The sequence below is a fragment of the Excalfactoria chinensis genome, chromosome Z (genome assembly GCF_039878825.1).
Source record: "Excalfactoria chinensis isolate bCotChi1 chromosome Z, bCotChi1.hap2, whole genome shotgun sequence".
In the NCBI taxonomy this organism is placed as follows: domain Eukaryota; kingdom Metazoa; phylum Chordata; class Aves; order Galliformes; family Phasianidae; genus Excalfactoria; species Excalfactoria chinensis.
Window position 1 is genome coordinate 18,391,137 of NC_092857.1, and position 19,218 is coordinate 18,410,354.

General features: G+C 38.1%; 1 protein-coding gene across 2 annotated transcripts in view; it reads right to left on the bottom strand.

Annotated features, from left to right (window-relative positions):
- Positions 1-2,761: 2,761 nt before the first annotated feature.
- ERCC8 (ERCC excision repair 8, CSA ubiquitin ligase complex subunit) overlaps positions 2,762-19,218 on the bottom strand; it is a 28,625-nt gene continuing 12,168 nt past the window's right edge. Inside the window, exons 8-12 of one of the 2 annotated variants that reach the window (XM_072359348.1) lie at positions 17,031-17,134; positions 16,164-16,288; positions 11,039-11,236; positions 6,775-6,861; positions 2,762-4,668 (exon numbers count right to left, since the gene is read on the bottom strand). In XM_072359348.1, coding sequence (XP_072215449.1) covers positions 4,600-4,668; positions 6,775-6,861; positions 11,039-11,236; positions 16,164-16,288; positions 17,031-17,134 — 583 coding nt within the window. In that variant the 3' untranslated portion in view covers positions 2,762-4,599. The remainder of the gene's footprint in view (positions 4,669-6,774; positions 6,862-11,038; positions 11,237-16,163; positions 16,289-17,030; positions 17,135-19,218) is intronic. The other variant, XM_072359349.1, reaches the window with a different exon arrangement.

Sequence of the window (19,218 nt, forward strand, 5' to 3'; positions counted from 1 at the left end):
TCACTACATCTAGAATCCTTTCATAGAAATTCCAGCAGAATATTCACAGAAAGTGATGTTTGAGATGCTGCATAGTGGTGAGCCATTTAAAAACCTGGAAGCTAGTATAACCTATCAGCTACTGTCATTACATGGAAGGTCTGCAGAATGGGTCCGGATTCTTGCCCTGATGAGACAGAGATGCTTCTCATTTCCTTCACCAGAAACACCTCTCCTTCCACTAGTGGACAACAGTTAAGAGTGAGAATATCATCAACTGATGGCAGAAGATAATTTGGGAAGATTCCTATGCAGAAGATAATAACTCTTAATAGGAGTAATAAACCTGAGGCAAAAAAATAAAATAAAATAATAATAATCCTATTTTTAGCTGTCTGGGACAACTTCAAACATTAGCCTGATAGGAATGTGAGTAGAGAAATACTTGGGCAGATAATCCCCAGCCCACCTCTTCCTGAGCTGAATCTCATATTGTATTCATGGCACAGCTTATGCAAAACTGGTATGATGCAAAAAGTTATACTGCAACAATATGAAAATAAACCCTGCAAGAGCGTAAGAGGATAGAACGGAACGGAGTTGAATAGAATGGAACAGAACAGTTGGAAGAGATCTACACTGAGTCCAGCTGCCTGACCACCTCAGGGCTAAAGAGCTTACAGCACATTACTGAGGGTAATACCCAATGCCTCTTAAGCACTGACAGCACAGGGCTCAGCCACCTCTCTGTGCAGCCATCAGTGCCAGGATCTGACACCCCACAGCACAGAGATGTTTCCTAATACCTTGCCTGACCCTCCCCTGGCAGCTCTGTGCCATTCCTGTCCTGCCCTTGGTTCCCAGCAGCAGAGTCAGGCACCTCCCTTTGCCACTCCTCCTCAGGGAGCTGCAGGAAGCAGTGAAGTCACCCCAGCCTCCTCCAGACCGGACCACCCGAGTGCCCTCAACCTTTCCTTGCAAGACATGGCTTCAAGCTTCGTCACCCGCTTTGTTGTCCCCCTTTAGACACATTCAAGGACCATAACCTTTCTACATTGTGAAGCCCAAAACTGCATCCAATATTCACAGCGAGGCTGCACCAATACTAAGTACTGTGGGAGAACCACCTATTTCCTATGGAGAATTTCCACATTTTTAAATAGGTCCCTACTCAAGATTTTATTAGGAATAATCTCATGGTGTTTGGCCCAGGAGTGAGAAGAATGCAGGAGAGATGGTTTGTTTTCAAGGATCACCTCCTCCAAGTTCAAGCACTGTTTCTTGCAGAAAATCCAGCAAAGGTGAAAGGATATCTGCATAGTTGAAAAACAAGAACCTAACAAAACTCAAAATGCAAAAAGGCAGCATGCAAGATGTGGGAGCATGGGAGAATATTTAATAAAAACAAACCAGTCTGAGCATGCATGGATGGGTCAGAAACCAAAACTCATCTGGAATTAAATCTGGTGATGAACATGAATGTAAAGAAAACCTTTTACAGGTACATTAGCAGCAAAAGGGAGATTAGGGAAAGTGTGGGCCCTTGAAAACGCGGGCAGATGAAATGCAGACAAAGGACATGGTAAAGTGGTACAAAGCACTTCTTTGGCAGCACTGTATTCACTGGTCAGACTGGCATTTAGCAATCTCGTCCGTGAAATAAATCAAGTCTGCAACAAAAAGAACTAGTTAGGGAATGCTTACACAAGCCCATGGTGATCGACTGGTTGCACCCACTGCTGCTGAAGGAGCTGGCTGATATTCTTGCAAAGACAATCCCAGTTATCTTGGAAAGGTCATGAGAAGCTAGGGAGGTTTCTGAGAACTGGAAGGTCACCCCTGTCTTCAGGAAGGGCAAAGAGAATACAGGCCAGTCAACCTCAGCTCCATTCCTGTTAATGTATTCTAAATAGCCCTGGAAGCCATTTCCAGACACAAGAACAAGAAGAAAGTGTTTGAGAGCAGTCAGCATAGGTATATGATGGGGACATCATGACTGACCAGCCTTCCAGCCTCCTATGATGACATCTAACTTAGAAGATGAGGGGGAGCAGTTGGTTACATTTACCTTGACTTCAGTAAGGCTTCTGACACTCTTTCAAAGCACCCTTACAAGCAAGCTGACAAAGGGCAGACTAGGTAAGAAGACTGTGAGATCAGACTGCAGAACAGGTGGAATGCCATGACCAGAGGCTTTCTACTAGTGGCCAGAAGTCCAGCTGGAGGCTTCTAAGTAGTGATACAGGTGATAGTCAGAATCCCTTCCAATCTCAACAACTGTTCACTCAAAGCACAGGAAAGTGAGGAGTAGGAAGCAAGAAAAATCAAACAGATGTGTTTTTCAGACTGTAGTCAAAGGGAAAAATAGACAGTTGTCCACAGTAGGACAACTGCATTATACCATATTAGGTGCAAGAAATGTTTTTTGGTGCTGATAATGGAGCTACTGGTCCTAAAAGGAAGGCTAGAAGATTTCTGATTGTTCTCATCTTCTAACAGAATTGTATAATTGTGAGTGAGGAAAGCAGCTTTGCTCATCAAGCCTGTTGCTGGCTGTAGTTGTCGCAACAGTGGGGAACAGCAGAGCACTTCTGCACTCTCTTGCTGCACCAGCAGCACAATACTTCTAGAACAGGGTATGGCAGCTTCCTTACCAGGCTTGTCATGTTTGCACCTGAACACCTTATGAGAAAAAAACAAACCTAAAGAAACTGCAAGCTTATGAAAGGGAACTTGGAGAGAGAAAGGCCGTTCAAAAACAAAAAACAAGTAGCAACAAAATACAATACAACACTCATTTATGGGTTTTGCTTTACAGTTTACCTTCTTAAATAAATTCAGATTTCTGTATCTCTCCCACTCTATACACCATTACAACATCACCACAGGCCTGTCTTCTTGCTTGTTTGGTTGAGTATGCATTTTTGTGAGCTATTTATTTTCTTCATTCAACATAATCCATGGTCATGTTACAGACAACAGAAAACTCATTGAAAAAATAATGAATTTATTCTTTGCTAACTAGCTCTGCTATGATGTACTGAGCAACATTTCAGAATCCAAATACCAAATACATGAACTGCATTTGACATATGTAAATTACAAGCATGACTGTAACACACAAAAAGGTCACTTTAATAGAACATATTTTTTAAAGGAAAAATCAAAACATGCAATTTTGCTTCAAATATGTTCCCTAGAATTTCTGCTCTTAGATGGAACTGCCACCACTGTAATAGAAATGACCATTTTCTTAAGAAGTAGAAAATTCAATCTAGTCTCAGAAAGTGGTGGCATAGTCCTTTGACTTAATCTGCAACACTGGGATGTTTTCCACTTATTGATTTAATAGGGCAAGGTAAATTTTGTGTCTCCACCAGCAAACTCACAGCATGTATCAAACTTGTTTAGTTATAACACTTCCCTGACATGGGCACTCCTCACTTTAAGTTATTCTACACTGCTGGCTTCTAGACTGATACAGAAATTGACCAGCTGTTACCTTGTATAAACATAAAATGCAAAAGGACGGTGAATTAATTATAATATGCACAATAATCACAATAACAATACACATTATAAAGAAATTATCTTATTTTCTTTCATTTATATATACAACATTTTTTTTCCTTCCATCTGAGTTTGTTGTCCTACCATTACCTCTGGTTTGGAAAGGCTTTCTTTTTCCTGAATAAACTGCACGCCTGTCTTTTCTAACTCAAGCTCCCCAGCTGGTGATTATGCTGTGATTCCACACAACTCCTTTCCAAATAGACCAGCTTTAGGACTGCAAAGTCAGAAGAAAGCAGTTTTGAAGGACTAAGTTTTCTTGTGCCTACCTTGAAAGTGTGATCCTTCATTTGCCTTGCACTGTACATAATGTCTGTCTCTGTCCAGGAATTCTCCACTTTGGCTAGGGATGTGAGAGTTATCTGTAGAAGGCTGATCTTAAAAACCTCTTAACAGCAGCAATAAAAACTCTAATGAAAACCTAGTCCCTGTTCTTAATTTTACAGTATAGATTAGGACAGTAGTGATGGGGTCACCATACGAATACTTGAATTAATGGTCCCAGCTATGTCTCTTTCTGAACTGAATGCTGCGTTTATAGATAAACTTTTGCAAAACTGATAAAATTTAAATAAACAGCACAAAATTCTGTTAGCTCCCAAAGTACACGAGCAGTTGAAAATGGACCCCATTTCCTCCATCTAGATGTTGTAAAAGACATATCCCTGAGCTAGTCCTTAAGGCAACATCCTCTGTACCATCCCTCTGAAATGAAGGGATTACCTGTCTATGATATCAGTGATACTAGAAACAATGTAATGCTAACTGGTCCCAAGGGATTTTAACTTTCCTTTATCAGTTTTTCAATTCTGAATAAAGAAGACCAACGGATAAAGGAAAGTATTTAAAAGATAGGTGTAAAACCTAAATCTTTAGATGTAAAGGTAACCGTGAAGAATAAAGACAGGAAAGAATCTTGTTTCTGACTCCGCTTTAACATAACAGTATCAGGAATCCCGTCACAATAAATCTACCAATATCCACTTCTGCAGATAAAGTCCTTGAATGCAGCGCTTGAATGTCAATTTTGCATCACCATATAATTGAAATTCAGTCTTCGTCACCACTGCTGCTCCACGCATCTTCATATGCTGGATTTATGTGCTGCCGACGGAGAGTCTAAAGAAAATAAAAATTTTCTCAGTGGTTGGATTAATTAAAAATCAAATCAAGTAAGTTCAGTGCTAAAGGCACTTCTTAAATTGTTATCTATCTGCAGACTATCTTGTCTCTCTCATGGGTAATGGATTTCGTAGAACACTTCTTTGGCCATTCTGCTGATTAGAGACAAGACAATAGAGACAAGACAAACTAGAAGAAGAAACAGCACTCTGTTTAATTTCCACTTCAGCCAAAAGATCTGGAGCACTGAAAATTAACATATATCTGAATTTAAATTATGACATATAGATATTACTGTGTTTGTTTTGTGTCACTAGTTTTTAAGTCAGAAATTCACTGGCCTAGCATAACCTAGCAGTATAGACTCAAGTAATTTTGGCCTCTGTTTATATCTAATAACTGGTTCTCACTTCAGCTTGAGAGTTTGTGCAGCCATGCGTTGCACTGACTCATAGTCCTGACTCTAGGTAAAACAGTTTTCCTTGTTTATTTCCATCCAGGGTTCTGATTTTGGCCGTAGAGGAAATTCAATGTCTGTTATAACATGTGAGTAATAGCAGTGACTAGTGTCAGAGAGGTAGGGAGCAGAACTGCTTCTTTCAGAGGCAAACAGCAGCTGCAGTTTAAGAACATACCACCATAATGTCAAACTTCAAGCAGCAGTTACAGCCGCAGCTGAGCAAGCGGTGCTTTGTTGTTGTTTTGCTGTTTTGTTTTGCATAAAGAAAAAAAACAATTCACTCACAGCAAAAATTGTTAGCTAAAGCAATAATTTTTCATCTCTCTTGAGCACATTTTGGCTGTAGGTTATCCAACTTCTGAAGCTACTTCTACAAATCTGCTAAAATGTATAGAATCATAGAATTACCCAGGTTGGAAAAGACCTTGAAGATCAAGTCCAACCGCAGCCTAACCAGCGCCCTAACTCTAAACACCCTCTGCTAAATCATATCCCTGAGCACCACATCCAAATGGCTCTTAAACACATCCAGGGATGGCGATTCAACCACCTCCCTGGGGAGCCTATTCCAGTACCTAACCACCCTTTCTGTAAAGAAGTTCTTCCTAATATCCAGCCTAAACTTGCCCTAGCGCAACTTGAGGCCATTTCCCCTCGTCCTGTCACATGTCACTAGTGAGAAGAGACCTGCCCCACTCTCACTGTAAGAACCTTTCAGGTACTGGAAGAGGGCGATAAGGTCTCCCCTCAGCCTCCTTTTCCCCAGACTAAACAGCCCCAGCTTCCTTAGCCTCCCCTCCTAGGGCTGATTCTCCAAGCCCTTCACGAGCCTTGTTGCCCTTCTCTGGACTTGCTCCAGTACTTCCATGTCTTTCCTGTGCTGAGGTGCCCAAATATAGGATTGTTTTGAAATAAGCCACGCTTCTAAATGAAGCAAACATTATAAAACTGCTTTAGCTCGGATCATTCCCCCAAACGAAACATCTCAGAAATTTTCAGTCTGGATTTCTTCTGTGCTGTGAGCAAAAATGTAGCAAAATGAGCAAAAAAAGACACAGCAAAGTCTTGATTTCTTTAACACAAGTACTGTTTGCCAGTCTCTGATTCTGTTTCAGTTCCTCAAAATCTGGAATTTTCTCCCCACCTCAAACTGTTCACTATAATTTTTATGGTCCAGCTCTAATACTTAAGAGGAAAAGCATACTTTCTTGGAAAACATTGTTATTTATGAATCTTCTCTGGAACAGCCCAAATGTCTTCCTTCAGTTTAAAGTTTGTTTGTTTAGACTATATTTTTGTTTGTTTGTTTTAATTATAACATTTCTGCATCAAAAATATTTGGTGTGAAAGTGAGGAACCTGAAGTGGAAATTGTAAGACTGATAATCAAATGACAAGTACTACTTTTAATGCAATGTGAAGCCAGAAGTCTACAAAACGGTTATACGTGACTGTAAATGAAAAAGCCCTCTCTCAAAACCTCACAGCAACTAGTAGACTGTACTGAAACAATAAGTGATTCTCCTCTAAATCAGCAGCTGGTGAAAAGTCTGATAATAGAACAATTATTTCATATGTAACTATTTCCCACCCAAGTATAACAGACATAAAAAGCATAGTTCAAATTGATAAAATACTAATTACCTTCTCTGAAACATCATCAACAACTGGCTCTCGAAGAGCTGGTATCCAGGCAAGGATATTGCAATCTTTGCTACCACTATAAAGTTCCTTAAAGAAAGCAAGTAAAAATTACTCATATACAAATATACTGGGAAGTGAATGATGCTGGGGAAAAAAGTGCATGAAATATTCATTTTTAAGTGCAGAGAAATGCATTATTTCTAGTTTATAATATAACCTTGATAAATAGTATCTTTAAAAAATATGCTAAACAAAAAGAATCCTTATGCATTTTCCCCAGACTACTCAGCAAAATACTACTGCCCATGTGTAAGTACACTTTATTGCCTAAAAGCACTTTTCTTCTTCCCTCTTTCATGTGTCCTGAAGAGAAACGTATTTTAAAAATCAGAAAGCTTATAAGGTTGTCAGTGGAGATGGAAGAAAGAAAAAGGGAAAAAAAAAAGTTTAATTAAAAAATATGAATCAGGCCAAAATCATCTCTACTCAGACACATGTTAGAGGAGATCCCAAGTATGGAGTAAAGAAATATTAAGTAAACACAGTTTTAGTATGCCTGGGGTAAAGGAAAAGAACAAATAAAGAACAATTTGAAACGTGTGTCCTGCTGGGGAGACAGAGATCAGAAAGACTGATTTATTATTTTTAATATAAATAGCCTTATTTATTATGGTAATGACTAAGAACTGAGATTCCATTGTGCAAGGTATCCTGCAAACACATGGAACCAACAGCCTCAGCACCGAGCAGTTAACAGTTTCATTTTCTTAGTCAGTTATTAAGGAAATAACTGCCATTTTAAACTGAGGATATTTTGTTAATGAGAAATAATGCACAAACTTCACAGTAAATTTTGCAATAGTAATACTTCCCTTTTCCAAATGAACAAATATGAAGATACTCTCATATGCCTTAAATCTTGAAACATACTCCTGCCTCTTATATGAAATATCCGACAACACTCAAATTCTGCCCATGTGTTTAAACTGCACAAGTGAGACAAGTGAGACATACTCAAGATGACAGTATAAAAGCCTTTAAATTTGCTGACTTAAACTGGTAACTGTGCATATATGCATAATTATAATAAATTGATTCAATGTAAGTTCAATGAATTATTACTGATCAGCCTTTGCAGAAAGTCTCTGTCTGTATTATGTATATGTAATTCTAGAACCACATGAAATACACTGATGGTGCAGAAACTTAATGCATAATAGGCGCTTAAAAGATGCCCACTTCAGTGGGTAATCTTCTTCAAGTGAACTGATACACTTCTCAAAGTATCAAAGAACTCGGGTTGGAAGAAACCTTAAAGCTCACCCAAGTTCCAGCTCCCTGCAAGGGGAAGGGCTCCTCCCCAACAGCTCAGGCTACCCAGGGCCCCATCCAACCTTGCCTTGAACACCTCCAGGGATGGGGCACCCACAGCTCCTCTAGGAAGCTGCCAGTGCTTCACTGAGCAAAGAAATTACTCCAAATATCTAATCTACATCTCCACTCTTTTAGTTTAAAGCCATTTCTCCTTATCCTATCTACGTAAAAGGTCAGTCCACCTTTTTTCATAAGCTCCCTACTACCATAAAACTGCTCCCAGTTACTCATGCGTAAAAGACAGGCAAGATTAGAGTTTATAGTTCTATGACAGATAAACATTCTAATTATCTCACTTAAAAGAAGATGACAGATCTAAATTACACCAAGGCATCGGTCAAACCTTCAAACCACACTTCATCCTGTCAGCAGTACTCTACTCAAGCGTCCTGTCACTGGCAGGATGCAGACTATCATTTGAGCTTTAAAACAAGCAACTCCTCACAACCCCAAATTCCTCCTTCTCAGGAATGTAATGGGGACATCAGCACACTTCCACTTCCACTTCCACTAATATTTGTTCCATTTTGTTTATCCTGGGATTGCAAGATCTTCAGTTAATACACTCCACTGGACTAACATTTACAATTATTACAGCCTGAAATGGTGACTCATATGAAAAGCCAGTCAAAAGAAGACACAATGGGTAAGGCTCCTGAATTGTTTATGTTGCAGTATAGTATAATATTTATATATTATGCTTTCAGACAAAGATAGTAGGTAAGACCTAACCTAAATTTTAGTAATATTTATGTGTTGCTTACAACTATATTTGCCAAATTCCTTTGCTAGTGTCATTGGCATTTCCTGCAAAATAGAAATAGCTCTAATTTCAAACAACACCACCTTCTGAGGTGTGGCTAATATTTTATGACATGTTATTTGTGTGTGGGGGTTAATTTCATTTCTTTTTTTGAAAGGAAAACGTAGGTCTTGTTTGTTTACGTAGATTATTTTAAGCAGTTAACGTCACACAATGATATCCAGTATATTCAATTCAACAGTAAACAGCATCTTAAAGATTTCACAATGAGTACTTCCTTTTCCACACCACCCTTGAAATTACCTAACTCTTATAAGATTAATGGCTCTTTTAATAAGCCAAATTTTGAAGTTCTTATTACTCAAGCAGACTAACATCTTATTAACTTCACAGAGAGATTTACGTAAGAAAAATTTAGGCCAACAATAATATGGATTTTATGGCTCTATTCCCAAGATCTCAAAAGGGATATATATATACATTAACTAAATCTCATACCACTCTGTGGAGACAGCTCCGCATGGTATCTCAAACACAAACCTGCTAATTAATTTGGATCTAATAAGAACAGACAAAGAGTAACACCACTGGATTCCAAACAGCTGCACGGGTATCTGGAATCACATTTTTTACATGGTTCTGAAGAAACAGAAGACACTTCTCACCTCAGAAACAAAACTGGTGTAAAGTAGAAGTTCCTTTTAGTGCCTATGCCAGTTAAGAGTTGCAACAAGGATAGTGATTAAAACACAGATAATAGAAAGAAAGAAAAGGACTGACAACTAGTAATATCAATGAGAAATTTAAAACAGAAAAAAATATTAAGAAAATCTGAAGATCAGACTTAGCGGTGGGTATGAAAAAATCATCCGAAAGGTTTAAAGATAGCAAAAAAGCTTGAAAGAATATTAATATGAAGAAAATGCTAACAAAGACAGAACCAGTAATAGGTGGAAACTGTAGAAACTGCACCGTGAACACCAATTTCAGATGTGCTAAAAAGCAAGAAAGGTGTTGGTCACCAGCTACGCTTTTCACCTCTAAATGAGACACAAAAATTTAACAATTGCTTTTTCTGACTCAAATATTTCTACTGGTTGTTTTAGAAACCTCAGACTAGAAAGGAGGAGCTGGAACATAAGATGCTGTCTTCAACACGTGAAGGCAAGTATATGACAGACTTCTATGCTATCTACGCTATCTCTGTACTGTGCGTGCCACACCAGCATAAACCATGAGGACAATTTGTTGTAAAATATCATATAACAAATTAGGCTTTGGGACTCCTAAGTCTTTAATAACGAGGGAATAATATAGCAGGAAAGGAAAAGCGTGCAAGGAACAAAGTCTGCTGAAGCCACAAATCCTTGTAATTTCTGAGGTGAAACATGCTCGGATTAATTTAGTAAGATCATCATGTTCTCAGCATGTTCATCTAAACTGTTTATAGATCCAGTGATGGTTATAGCTATAGGTATTTGAACAAGATTATTCCAGCCATGTACTTGAGAGGGTGCTCAGTAGTACAAGCAATGCTAACGCATTTCATTTCAGTGCACTACAAGAAGGTCTATTCTTTCTTACTGTGATTATTCTTAGCTGTTTCAAAGAAACGCAAACGCCATCTTCACTCTTACAGAAGGCAGGAAAAAGCCTTAATACAAATGATTCATACAACGACAAAAACTATTCTAGGTATACTGAGACGTAACCTGTGTGAAAGGAAATGAGTAGCTGAAGGAACCCAACATACAAAGCAATATCAGAAGAATTTTACTAAACTTATTTCACTTGGCACACAGGCCACAGAACTATCTGTTCTGTCAAGCTCTTTGATTAAAGTATTTCCCTGAAAAAAATCTCTTTTTATGCATATAGTTTGGTAATCATAGAACAGCTTTGGTTGGAAGCTACCTTAAAGATCATTGAGTTCAAAACCCTGTACTATGGACAGCATGGCCACCCATCAGCTCAGGCTGCCCAGGGCTCCATCCAACCTGGCGCTGAACACCCCCAGGGATGTGGCATCCACAGCTTCTCTGGGCAGCTCTGCCAGGACCTCATCACATTCTTAGTAAAAAATTTCCCGCTTAAATACTTCAGTGTTGTCATCAATACTTTACTTACCTGAAAGTTAGGTTGAAATACACAGCAGTCAACAGTATTATAATGACCTCGAAGCATAGTTATCAGTTCTCCTGAGAAAATAGTATAAACAGCAATGGTACTTTTATATGGGACAAAGGCAAACTCTGGACTACAGCCACAGGATACGCTGAATTTGAGTCCTTTTCTACTTTCATTACTGACTTTGCCATAGTTCACCTGTAAAATAAAAGTTTATGTTGTTAGTTCTTAACTAAAAAGACAGGAAATAAATTATATAAATAGCACAATTTTATTTCTTCATTAATCTGGTAAAATTCACAAAGTAAGCTAACTGATGCTAACACATCTCTTGAGATTTGCAGTTATTGGTATGTATCAAGAGAATCACTTATTCCTGTTCATAAATCTCCATACTCTCCATAATAATAACTATAAATCAGAAATTCAGCTCTTGGAGGCAGAATCTGCAAAGGTTATATGCCAGATCTACACCAAGTAGCCAGACCATCACCAAAACTAGAACTGGCTCAGGAATTACCTCCTTAAACATTCTCCTAAATGATCCAGTGTTCTTGTTTTCTGTCCTATATGCATACTATTAAACTTAAACAATGGTACACAATTATAAATAGCACATATACTGTGTTTTCTTAGGTTCCATCAAATGTAAATTTAACATTTACAGCTTTAAGAACCTACCATAAGATATGACAATTGTGTTTTCCTTCTGAGTTCCTAAAATATGCCACGCACAGGTGAAAAGATATAAGTTCCTCATTTCTAAATACTAGTTTTCAAATAGGAACAGAAAGAAGAGGTAACAATGTCTCCTGCCATCCACAGTGAGTGCAGGCTTTCACAGCATTTCATTCACAATTTTAAGAGGAATGATAAAGAGAACTGGTGATGTATCCATGTCAGAATTATACTTAATAAGGACAGAACTAGGGGGAATAGTATTAAACTAAGATAGGAGAAGTTTAGGTTAATAAACAGAAGGAAGTTTTTCACACAGAGGGTGGTGACTCACTGGAACAGGTTGCCCAAGGAAGTTATGGATGCCCCATCCCTGGAGGCATTCAAGGCCAGGCTGGATGTGGCTCTAGGCAGCCTGGTCAGGTGGCTGGTGACCATGCACACAGCAGGAAGGTTGAAACTAGATGATCTCTGAGGCCCTTTTCAACCCAGGCCATTCTATGATTCTGAGATAATACTAACTCTTCACACTGTAAGTACCCCATTTCTGGTGTATATTCCAATACCACAGCAATTACCACACCCTCTGGGCCAGAGCTGCAGCCTGTTGGGAACAGCCTGTGATGGAGTAGGAGGGCTGTGAAAGTGACTGCCCACAAGGTCAGTGCTGAAGCAGTTCCTTAAGAGTGGGCCTGTGGTACGGGGCCATGCTGGAGCACTGCTTGGAGAGCTGCAGCCCAAGGGACGGACCCCAAGGAAAGAGTGAGCAGAAAGTGGCCATAAAGGAGTCACAGACATGAAGCACTATGGGCTCATTGCACTGCTCAGGAAGGAGGAATAAGAGAGTGGATGAAGAAGGTGTTTTCATCAGTTTGCTTTTAGTTCTCCTTTCCTACTATTAGCAATAGACAGTAAGTTACAGTAATCTCCCCGTGCTGACTGAGTTGTACCCATGATGGCAACTGGTGAGTGATATCCCCATCCTTATCACAGCACATGAGCTTTTTCTGACTGTATTTTTGCCTCTTTTGAGGAGCAAGAGTAGAAAACTGTCTGGTGGAGCTCAGGTAACTATCAGTGTGAAGCCCCTGTAACTGTATAGCTTAGATCTGAATAAACTTCTTTAAAACTAAGAATTTTAATTCTGGCAAAACGTACATATAGTACACATATATATACACACACGAAGAAGAAGTCAGATATGAATGACTGAAATTCACAAATTTTCGTTATTTAAAAGTAGTCTAATAAAAGTACCAGTATTTTCAAGACTTTATGTAAATTGTACTACAAAGTATTTTGTTTTTAGATAATATAATCCTACACTCTTAATTTCTGCTAAAAAACTAAGACCTGCTCATATGTGCATTAGTAAGGATCTCTGGGTTCTCATAAAGCTCTCCATTTTCTTGGTATATAATTAAAAAAAAAAACAACAAAAAATGCAGCGTGAAATATTTTGACAATCAGCTGAAATGTATATCTGAAAAGCTACACAAATATTCTAAAGCATAAGTATTTCCTCAACATCAGGCCATGTTGACTGCTTTCTATCAAAAAGTCTGAGGTAAATACAAGGATCATTCAGGATACGCCAGGCAAAAAGTGCTTGTGCTACAGTTGCAGTATGATTATAGCAAATAGTGCTTACATAAGAAACATTAAACAAGTCTAGAAAAAATCTCTCATCATAAAAAGGTGTACAAAAAGACAGCTTTATTAGCACACAGGTTAAGCTGATTTTCGTTTTCTATTGAGTGAATATTTTCATGTGATGTGCGGCTTACTGTATGTCCTTTGTTGATACTATTGCTCATTTTGTAAAGATACTGTTGGTAAACACATTACTTTGCTGATGAAGAGTAATTAATACCCCTTTTCACAGCACGTCAGCTGTAGCAACAATTCCCAAGCCATCTCACTAGTCATAACACAGACACATACTAGAAAAGAGAAGAGTGAAGGCTGGGGAAAAAAATGTTTGGATATCTATCATGTAAATGCTCCTGTTTGGTTAAGATAAAGTGGGGAAAAAAGGATGCTGCTAATTTTTTTTGTGTGTACACTTTCCCCCAGGGTGGCCACGGTCTCAATATAATCATCAAATCATCAGCTTTTAGAGCAGGCTTCTTTACATGTTTCTTTAGCCAGCCAAGGAAAAGAGGAAAGGTGGTATTAGCAAAAACAGGAAAAAAAAAAAAAAAAAAAAAAAAAAAAAAAAAAAAAAAAAAGGAGATTAAATGGACTAGGAGGAGAAATAACCTGCATACTAAAGACCAGCGAGTCTCACCTCTGGAAGATCAAATAGATTCTCCTGGAAGCTATATTAAGGCACATGTAAGACTCAGAGGTAATCTGAGACCGCCAGCACAGCTTCACCAAGGGCACAGCCTGTCTGACCAATCCAGCAGCCTTCTTGGAGTGGTAGCATTCATAGACAAGGGGAAACCAACTGATGTCATATTCCCAGACTTTTGGAGGGCCTTCACCACAGCTTTATCTCTTTATTAGAGAGATGAGGATTTAAAGACTGGATTATTCAGTAGATAAAGAATTTGTTGGATGGCTGAAAGTAGGGTGCTATGGTCAACAGATAAACGTCCAGGTAGAAGCAGGTAATGAGAGGCATTTCCCCCCAGAGGTCTGTTTTGGGACCAGCGTCTTCAACATCTTAATCAATGACATAAACAGCAGGATTGAGTGCACTCTCAGCAGACTTGCAGAGGACACTCAAGTGAGTGATGGAGATGATAAAATAAAAAGAAGGGATACCATCCAAAGGGACCTAGACAAGCTTAAAAGCAGGCCCATGTGAACTTAATGAAGTTCAGTAATTGCAAGGTGCTGCATCTGTGTGGAACTGCTGAAGTGAGTCCAGAGGAGAGCCATGAAGATGATCAAAGGGCTGGATCACCTCTCCTATAAATAAGGCCAAGGGAGCTAAGCTTGTTTAGCCTGGAGAAGGCCTTTCAGTATTTAAATGGAGCTTATAGAAAAAAATCAAGACTTACTTTTTATGTGGTCTGTTAGCGATACGACAAGGAGTAACAGCTTTAAACAAAAAGAAAGGAGATTTAGATTAGGTATTAGGGTGAAATTCTTTACACTGAGAGTGAAGAGGCATTGGAACAGGTTGCCCAAAGAAGCTGTGGATGTATCATCCCCACAGATGTTCAAGGTCAGGTTAGATGGGAGCCTGGGTAGCCTGATCTTGTGAGTGTCAACTCTGCTCATGGCAGTGGGTTTGAAGCATGATGGTCTTTAAGGTCCCTTCTAATCCATGCCATTTGATGATTCACACTTGTTTGTTGGTGCCTTAACATTAATTCGAGAACATCCCTGGGTGGTGTGCAAAAATACAGTAATCTAGACAATATCAATCACAGGATAATTGAATCAAATCTGGACTTAAATAGCATGATCATGCTACTTGATGTCAAATAAAAAAGGAAGCAGAAGAGCCTATGAAACAAGTCAATGTACTAACAGGCACAGAAAAACAAAAAACAGTGATCCAGCTGGTGGTAGAAGAGCGAACAAACTGTATAATCTTTGGTGATGGCGATTTGAAGACAGAAAGACGTTTGTATATTAAGTGTTGAGAACAATCTGGCAAATATGGGGAACATGGCAGTAGATACATAAGTGTTTTCATTTAAATGTCTATAGGGAATACTTTTTGCCATGTTCTGTAACTAAGCAGCCAAAGTAAAAGATTTTTAGGGCAGAGATAAATTTTCTTTATTTCCTAATAGCAATGACAGAGCACATCAACATGACTAGCTAAAATCCCATGCAAACTGAACTACCTGCTATTTCTTTCTTTCAGAATAAATACAGGAAACAGATTTCTTTCTAGTTTTAATTTTCTGTTCTCCATTTAAAAACAAAACAAAAAAACCAAAACCCAACCTCATCATTAACAAAACTCAAACAAAGCAAAACAGGCTATCGAAAGGATTTTAGTGGAAAAAAGGATGGTTTTTTTTTCCTGTTTGGTTTCAATGCACATGTAAAGGGACAGAAAATTTTGACACTGTTAAAGAACTCCACAAGAGAGATTCAAAAAATATAGGAGAGTTAGAAGAAAGTCAGGAAGTGAATCAGTGAAACGCTGTACTTTTTACAGGACAGATGTCTATGCCTCAATGATGACTAACAGTTTAAAAAACTCTATACCAGTAGTCAGTGCACATCATGATTTTCTTTACTGTTTGAAGAACTTACAGTTAATATACTTAATTGTTAAATAGATCCTGGCTTCTTCATATTCTTTTTTTTAGTAAAAAATAAAAATAAAATAAAAAGGCTCAGAAAGCACCAAATAGGATTAATATCCCTTAGGACAACAAATAAACAGCTAAAGTAGTTGCAATGACAACTACAAAAGTTAGAAGTAATCTTTTAGATCAAAGCAAAACCTAGCTGGAGATTCTTGATAACTTACCAACGTATTTTCTCCAGTGGAGCTGTTCCAGAGTCTCATTCGATCATCTGTACCAACAGTCAACAGATGAAGACCATCACTTGTGTAGCACAAACCATTAACTCTCCCATTGTGAGCTGTGTTTACTGTCAGGAAAAAGAATTTGTTCAGATTTTGTACACACACTTTTATTTAGGTGTACAGGACTTAAAGAAACTGCTTAAACAATAATGTATAAATAAATTAATAATTTAACTCTTGGTTTATGAAAGCACGACTCTCCTTGGATTACTTATTTTAAAAGAAAAACAATTGTAGAAATCTGACATATACAACAGCTCATTGCACATACTGCATATAGCTTAATAGAAACAAATTTCACAGATTTTACCTGATAAAACTGTACATTTTAAAGAAGGATAAAGAGCCAAAATCCATCTCCATTCTACCACAGCACACAAATAAGCTCTGTGAGATAAGGTATTTCTGCACTGTACAGCAGTACACACTTCAGACACAACTTTATTTAGGATTAGGGAAAAAAAAAAATAAAATCTATCTGCTTTTAGAACCACAAGTTTACACCCTGATTTAATTCCACATTACTATGTATTTCTTAAAGCAGTGACAGAAGCAACTGTTTAGCTCAAACAATCAGAACAGACACAGTGCTGTTGTCAAAGAGATTTCTCGACGAAAGTGTTCTGACCACAAGCAAAATCTCTTTCAGAGATGTATCTGAAAAAATATTGAATAGCCTGTGTTATGCAGTAGGTAATAAATGGGTGATCACAACTGTCCTTGTTAGCCTTGGTATTCAACACATTCATTGAATAAGAGAAAGCTTCCAGTTAGACATGAATTACAATCAGTTATATTCTGTATTACCTGCCTCAGAAGATGCTTTGGACTTTTCTCCATTGTGTTGATCAAGTGTAGTCAGACATCCAGATGCTCTCCTCACATCCCATAATTTTACTTTACTGTCAGCACTAAGAAAAACAAACTTGTACTAACATATGCATTAGGAAAATTACTTCCACTCAAGTCAATAACTGCCTTTAGCCAACCCACCTGGCACTTACAGTGGTCCAATAACTATTCTGATCTACTCATCATACAGTCACACTCAATTTTGCTAAAGGATAGACTTCAGATTTTTGCTCACATGAATTAATAATTACATCTGGTACACTCAAGGCATCTATGCGAAGAGTGAATCTTTGTATACAATATAACACCTTTGCATATATATGTGCAAACTAGGAATAAACTTGCTAATAATTCTATTGATTAAATTGTAGCTACAGGTTTTAGCATTATCTATAATGGTTGCCTAGGAGCAGCTGGCTTCTGCCAGAACTCTGATTGTCTACGTTACCAGTGGCATAAGGAGGAAAAGACCAAGGCACAGGCTGCTGCAGTTCATTCTGGTTCCCAAGCCACACACTCATGTTAAATCTTCACCAGCCACAAAACCTACGACAGTTGCTGGTACTTGATTCGAGCTGTGTGCATTTAAAAAGCAGCACTGCAGGCAGTGCACTTTGCATGGCACCTTGATTTGAGCACTTCATGCATACTATAAGACTCCCAAGCATAGATACGAGGTAGACTCATATAAAAGGCCAATTCTCATGCACCCATTTAAATGCATTTAGATGATTTGGATATTTCTCAGCAAATGAACAATACTTTAGAACTAAAACAAACAACCAACCCATCCCCAGACAGCAACACAGGTCAGTTTTTACCCCAGACATCTGTATCTCCTTTATCCAAAGTTGGACAGTATACTCAAACTTCTCCTTACATAAGCAATCTTCTAATTGAAATACAACATGCTTTTTTCCTATGCATTCTCAAGTTAGATCAATATATTAACAGTATATACTAAAAATGTACTAACTGACAAAAACAAAAACAACCACAAATGACATTATTCCATACCTGTTCTGCACCTGACAAAGCTAACTAGTTCATTCTTTTGTGCTCACCTTTGCTACTGCTATTGATTCTGCTTATTTCCAATTGAAATCTCAACTGAATATGCAGACACTTTGCTACAAACAGATGAGACCATAAATAGAGATAACACCGAGGCTTGTGTTTGCCATAAAGTGAGCAATGAAATGCAAGTAGGTCATTGAACTGTTCTTGGCAAGAGCTTATCCAGACCTTCCTTACTATAAAAGCCTACTGTCACAGTCTTTGATAATGTACTTTCCATTGGTAAATCTTTTCAAGTCAATTCTAATGAGCACAAAAGCATTTATCATCATCTTCTCTAATGACCAGCATTGAAGGGAACACAAATATCCAGAAGACATCTCTCCCATGACTGTTCCAGTCTCATGACAGAACTATTGAAAGTGCTTATCACCATATAGAGAAACATAACTTTTCACCTGCAAACCACATAAAAATCAAACACCTATTTTCCCTCTCTGATGCAATCATAAGCAAATATACAATTGTCTTGGGAAGCAGATCATCTGATGAAATAAGATCAGCCTAGATTTTTTTTTTATTTATTTTTATTTTTTTTCCATGGGGAGTCAATTTTCCCACCCTGCATTTTCTTTACCTCAAAGTTGTCAGTTCTTACTGATATTTGCCTTGGCAGAATGAGACAACATTATGTTATCAGGAAATAGCAGTCCAGCTAAAGTACTGAGTTACGAAGTAGAAACAGAACTATGAGAATCATGGTAACCATGCAATTACCATAAAACCAAAATAGTAACACAGGTAGATGGAGTTGACAATTACATTACTATGAGGCAAACTGTTTCAAGAGACTTCAACAAACCAGTAATCAATAAAGATCAATTTGCTACTATTTCTGTGAAAGACAACAATTTTTCATTTTCTGAAATGAAGCTGCACTGTTAAAAAACTTCCCAAAAGCTTGCCACTTAAGAAATTGAGAATTGTCACATAACGAAAAGCCAAAAATTTCAAAAGCTACAGGGAAAGTCAAAGTTTGACACTGCAAATTACTCAAGTGAAAAAAGTGGCATCCAATGCATACTGTCTGAATTATTGCTGCAAACTACGTGAGCTAAGCTACTGG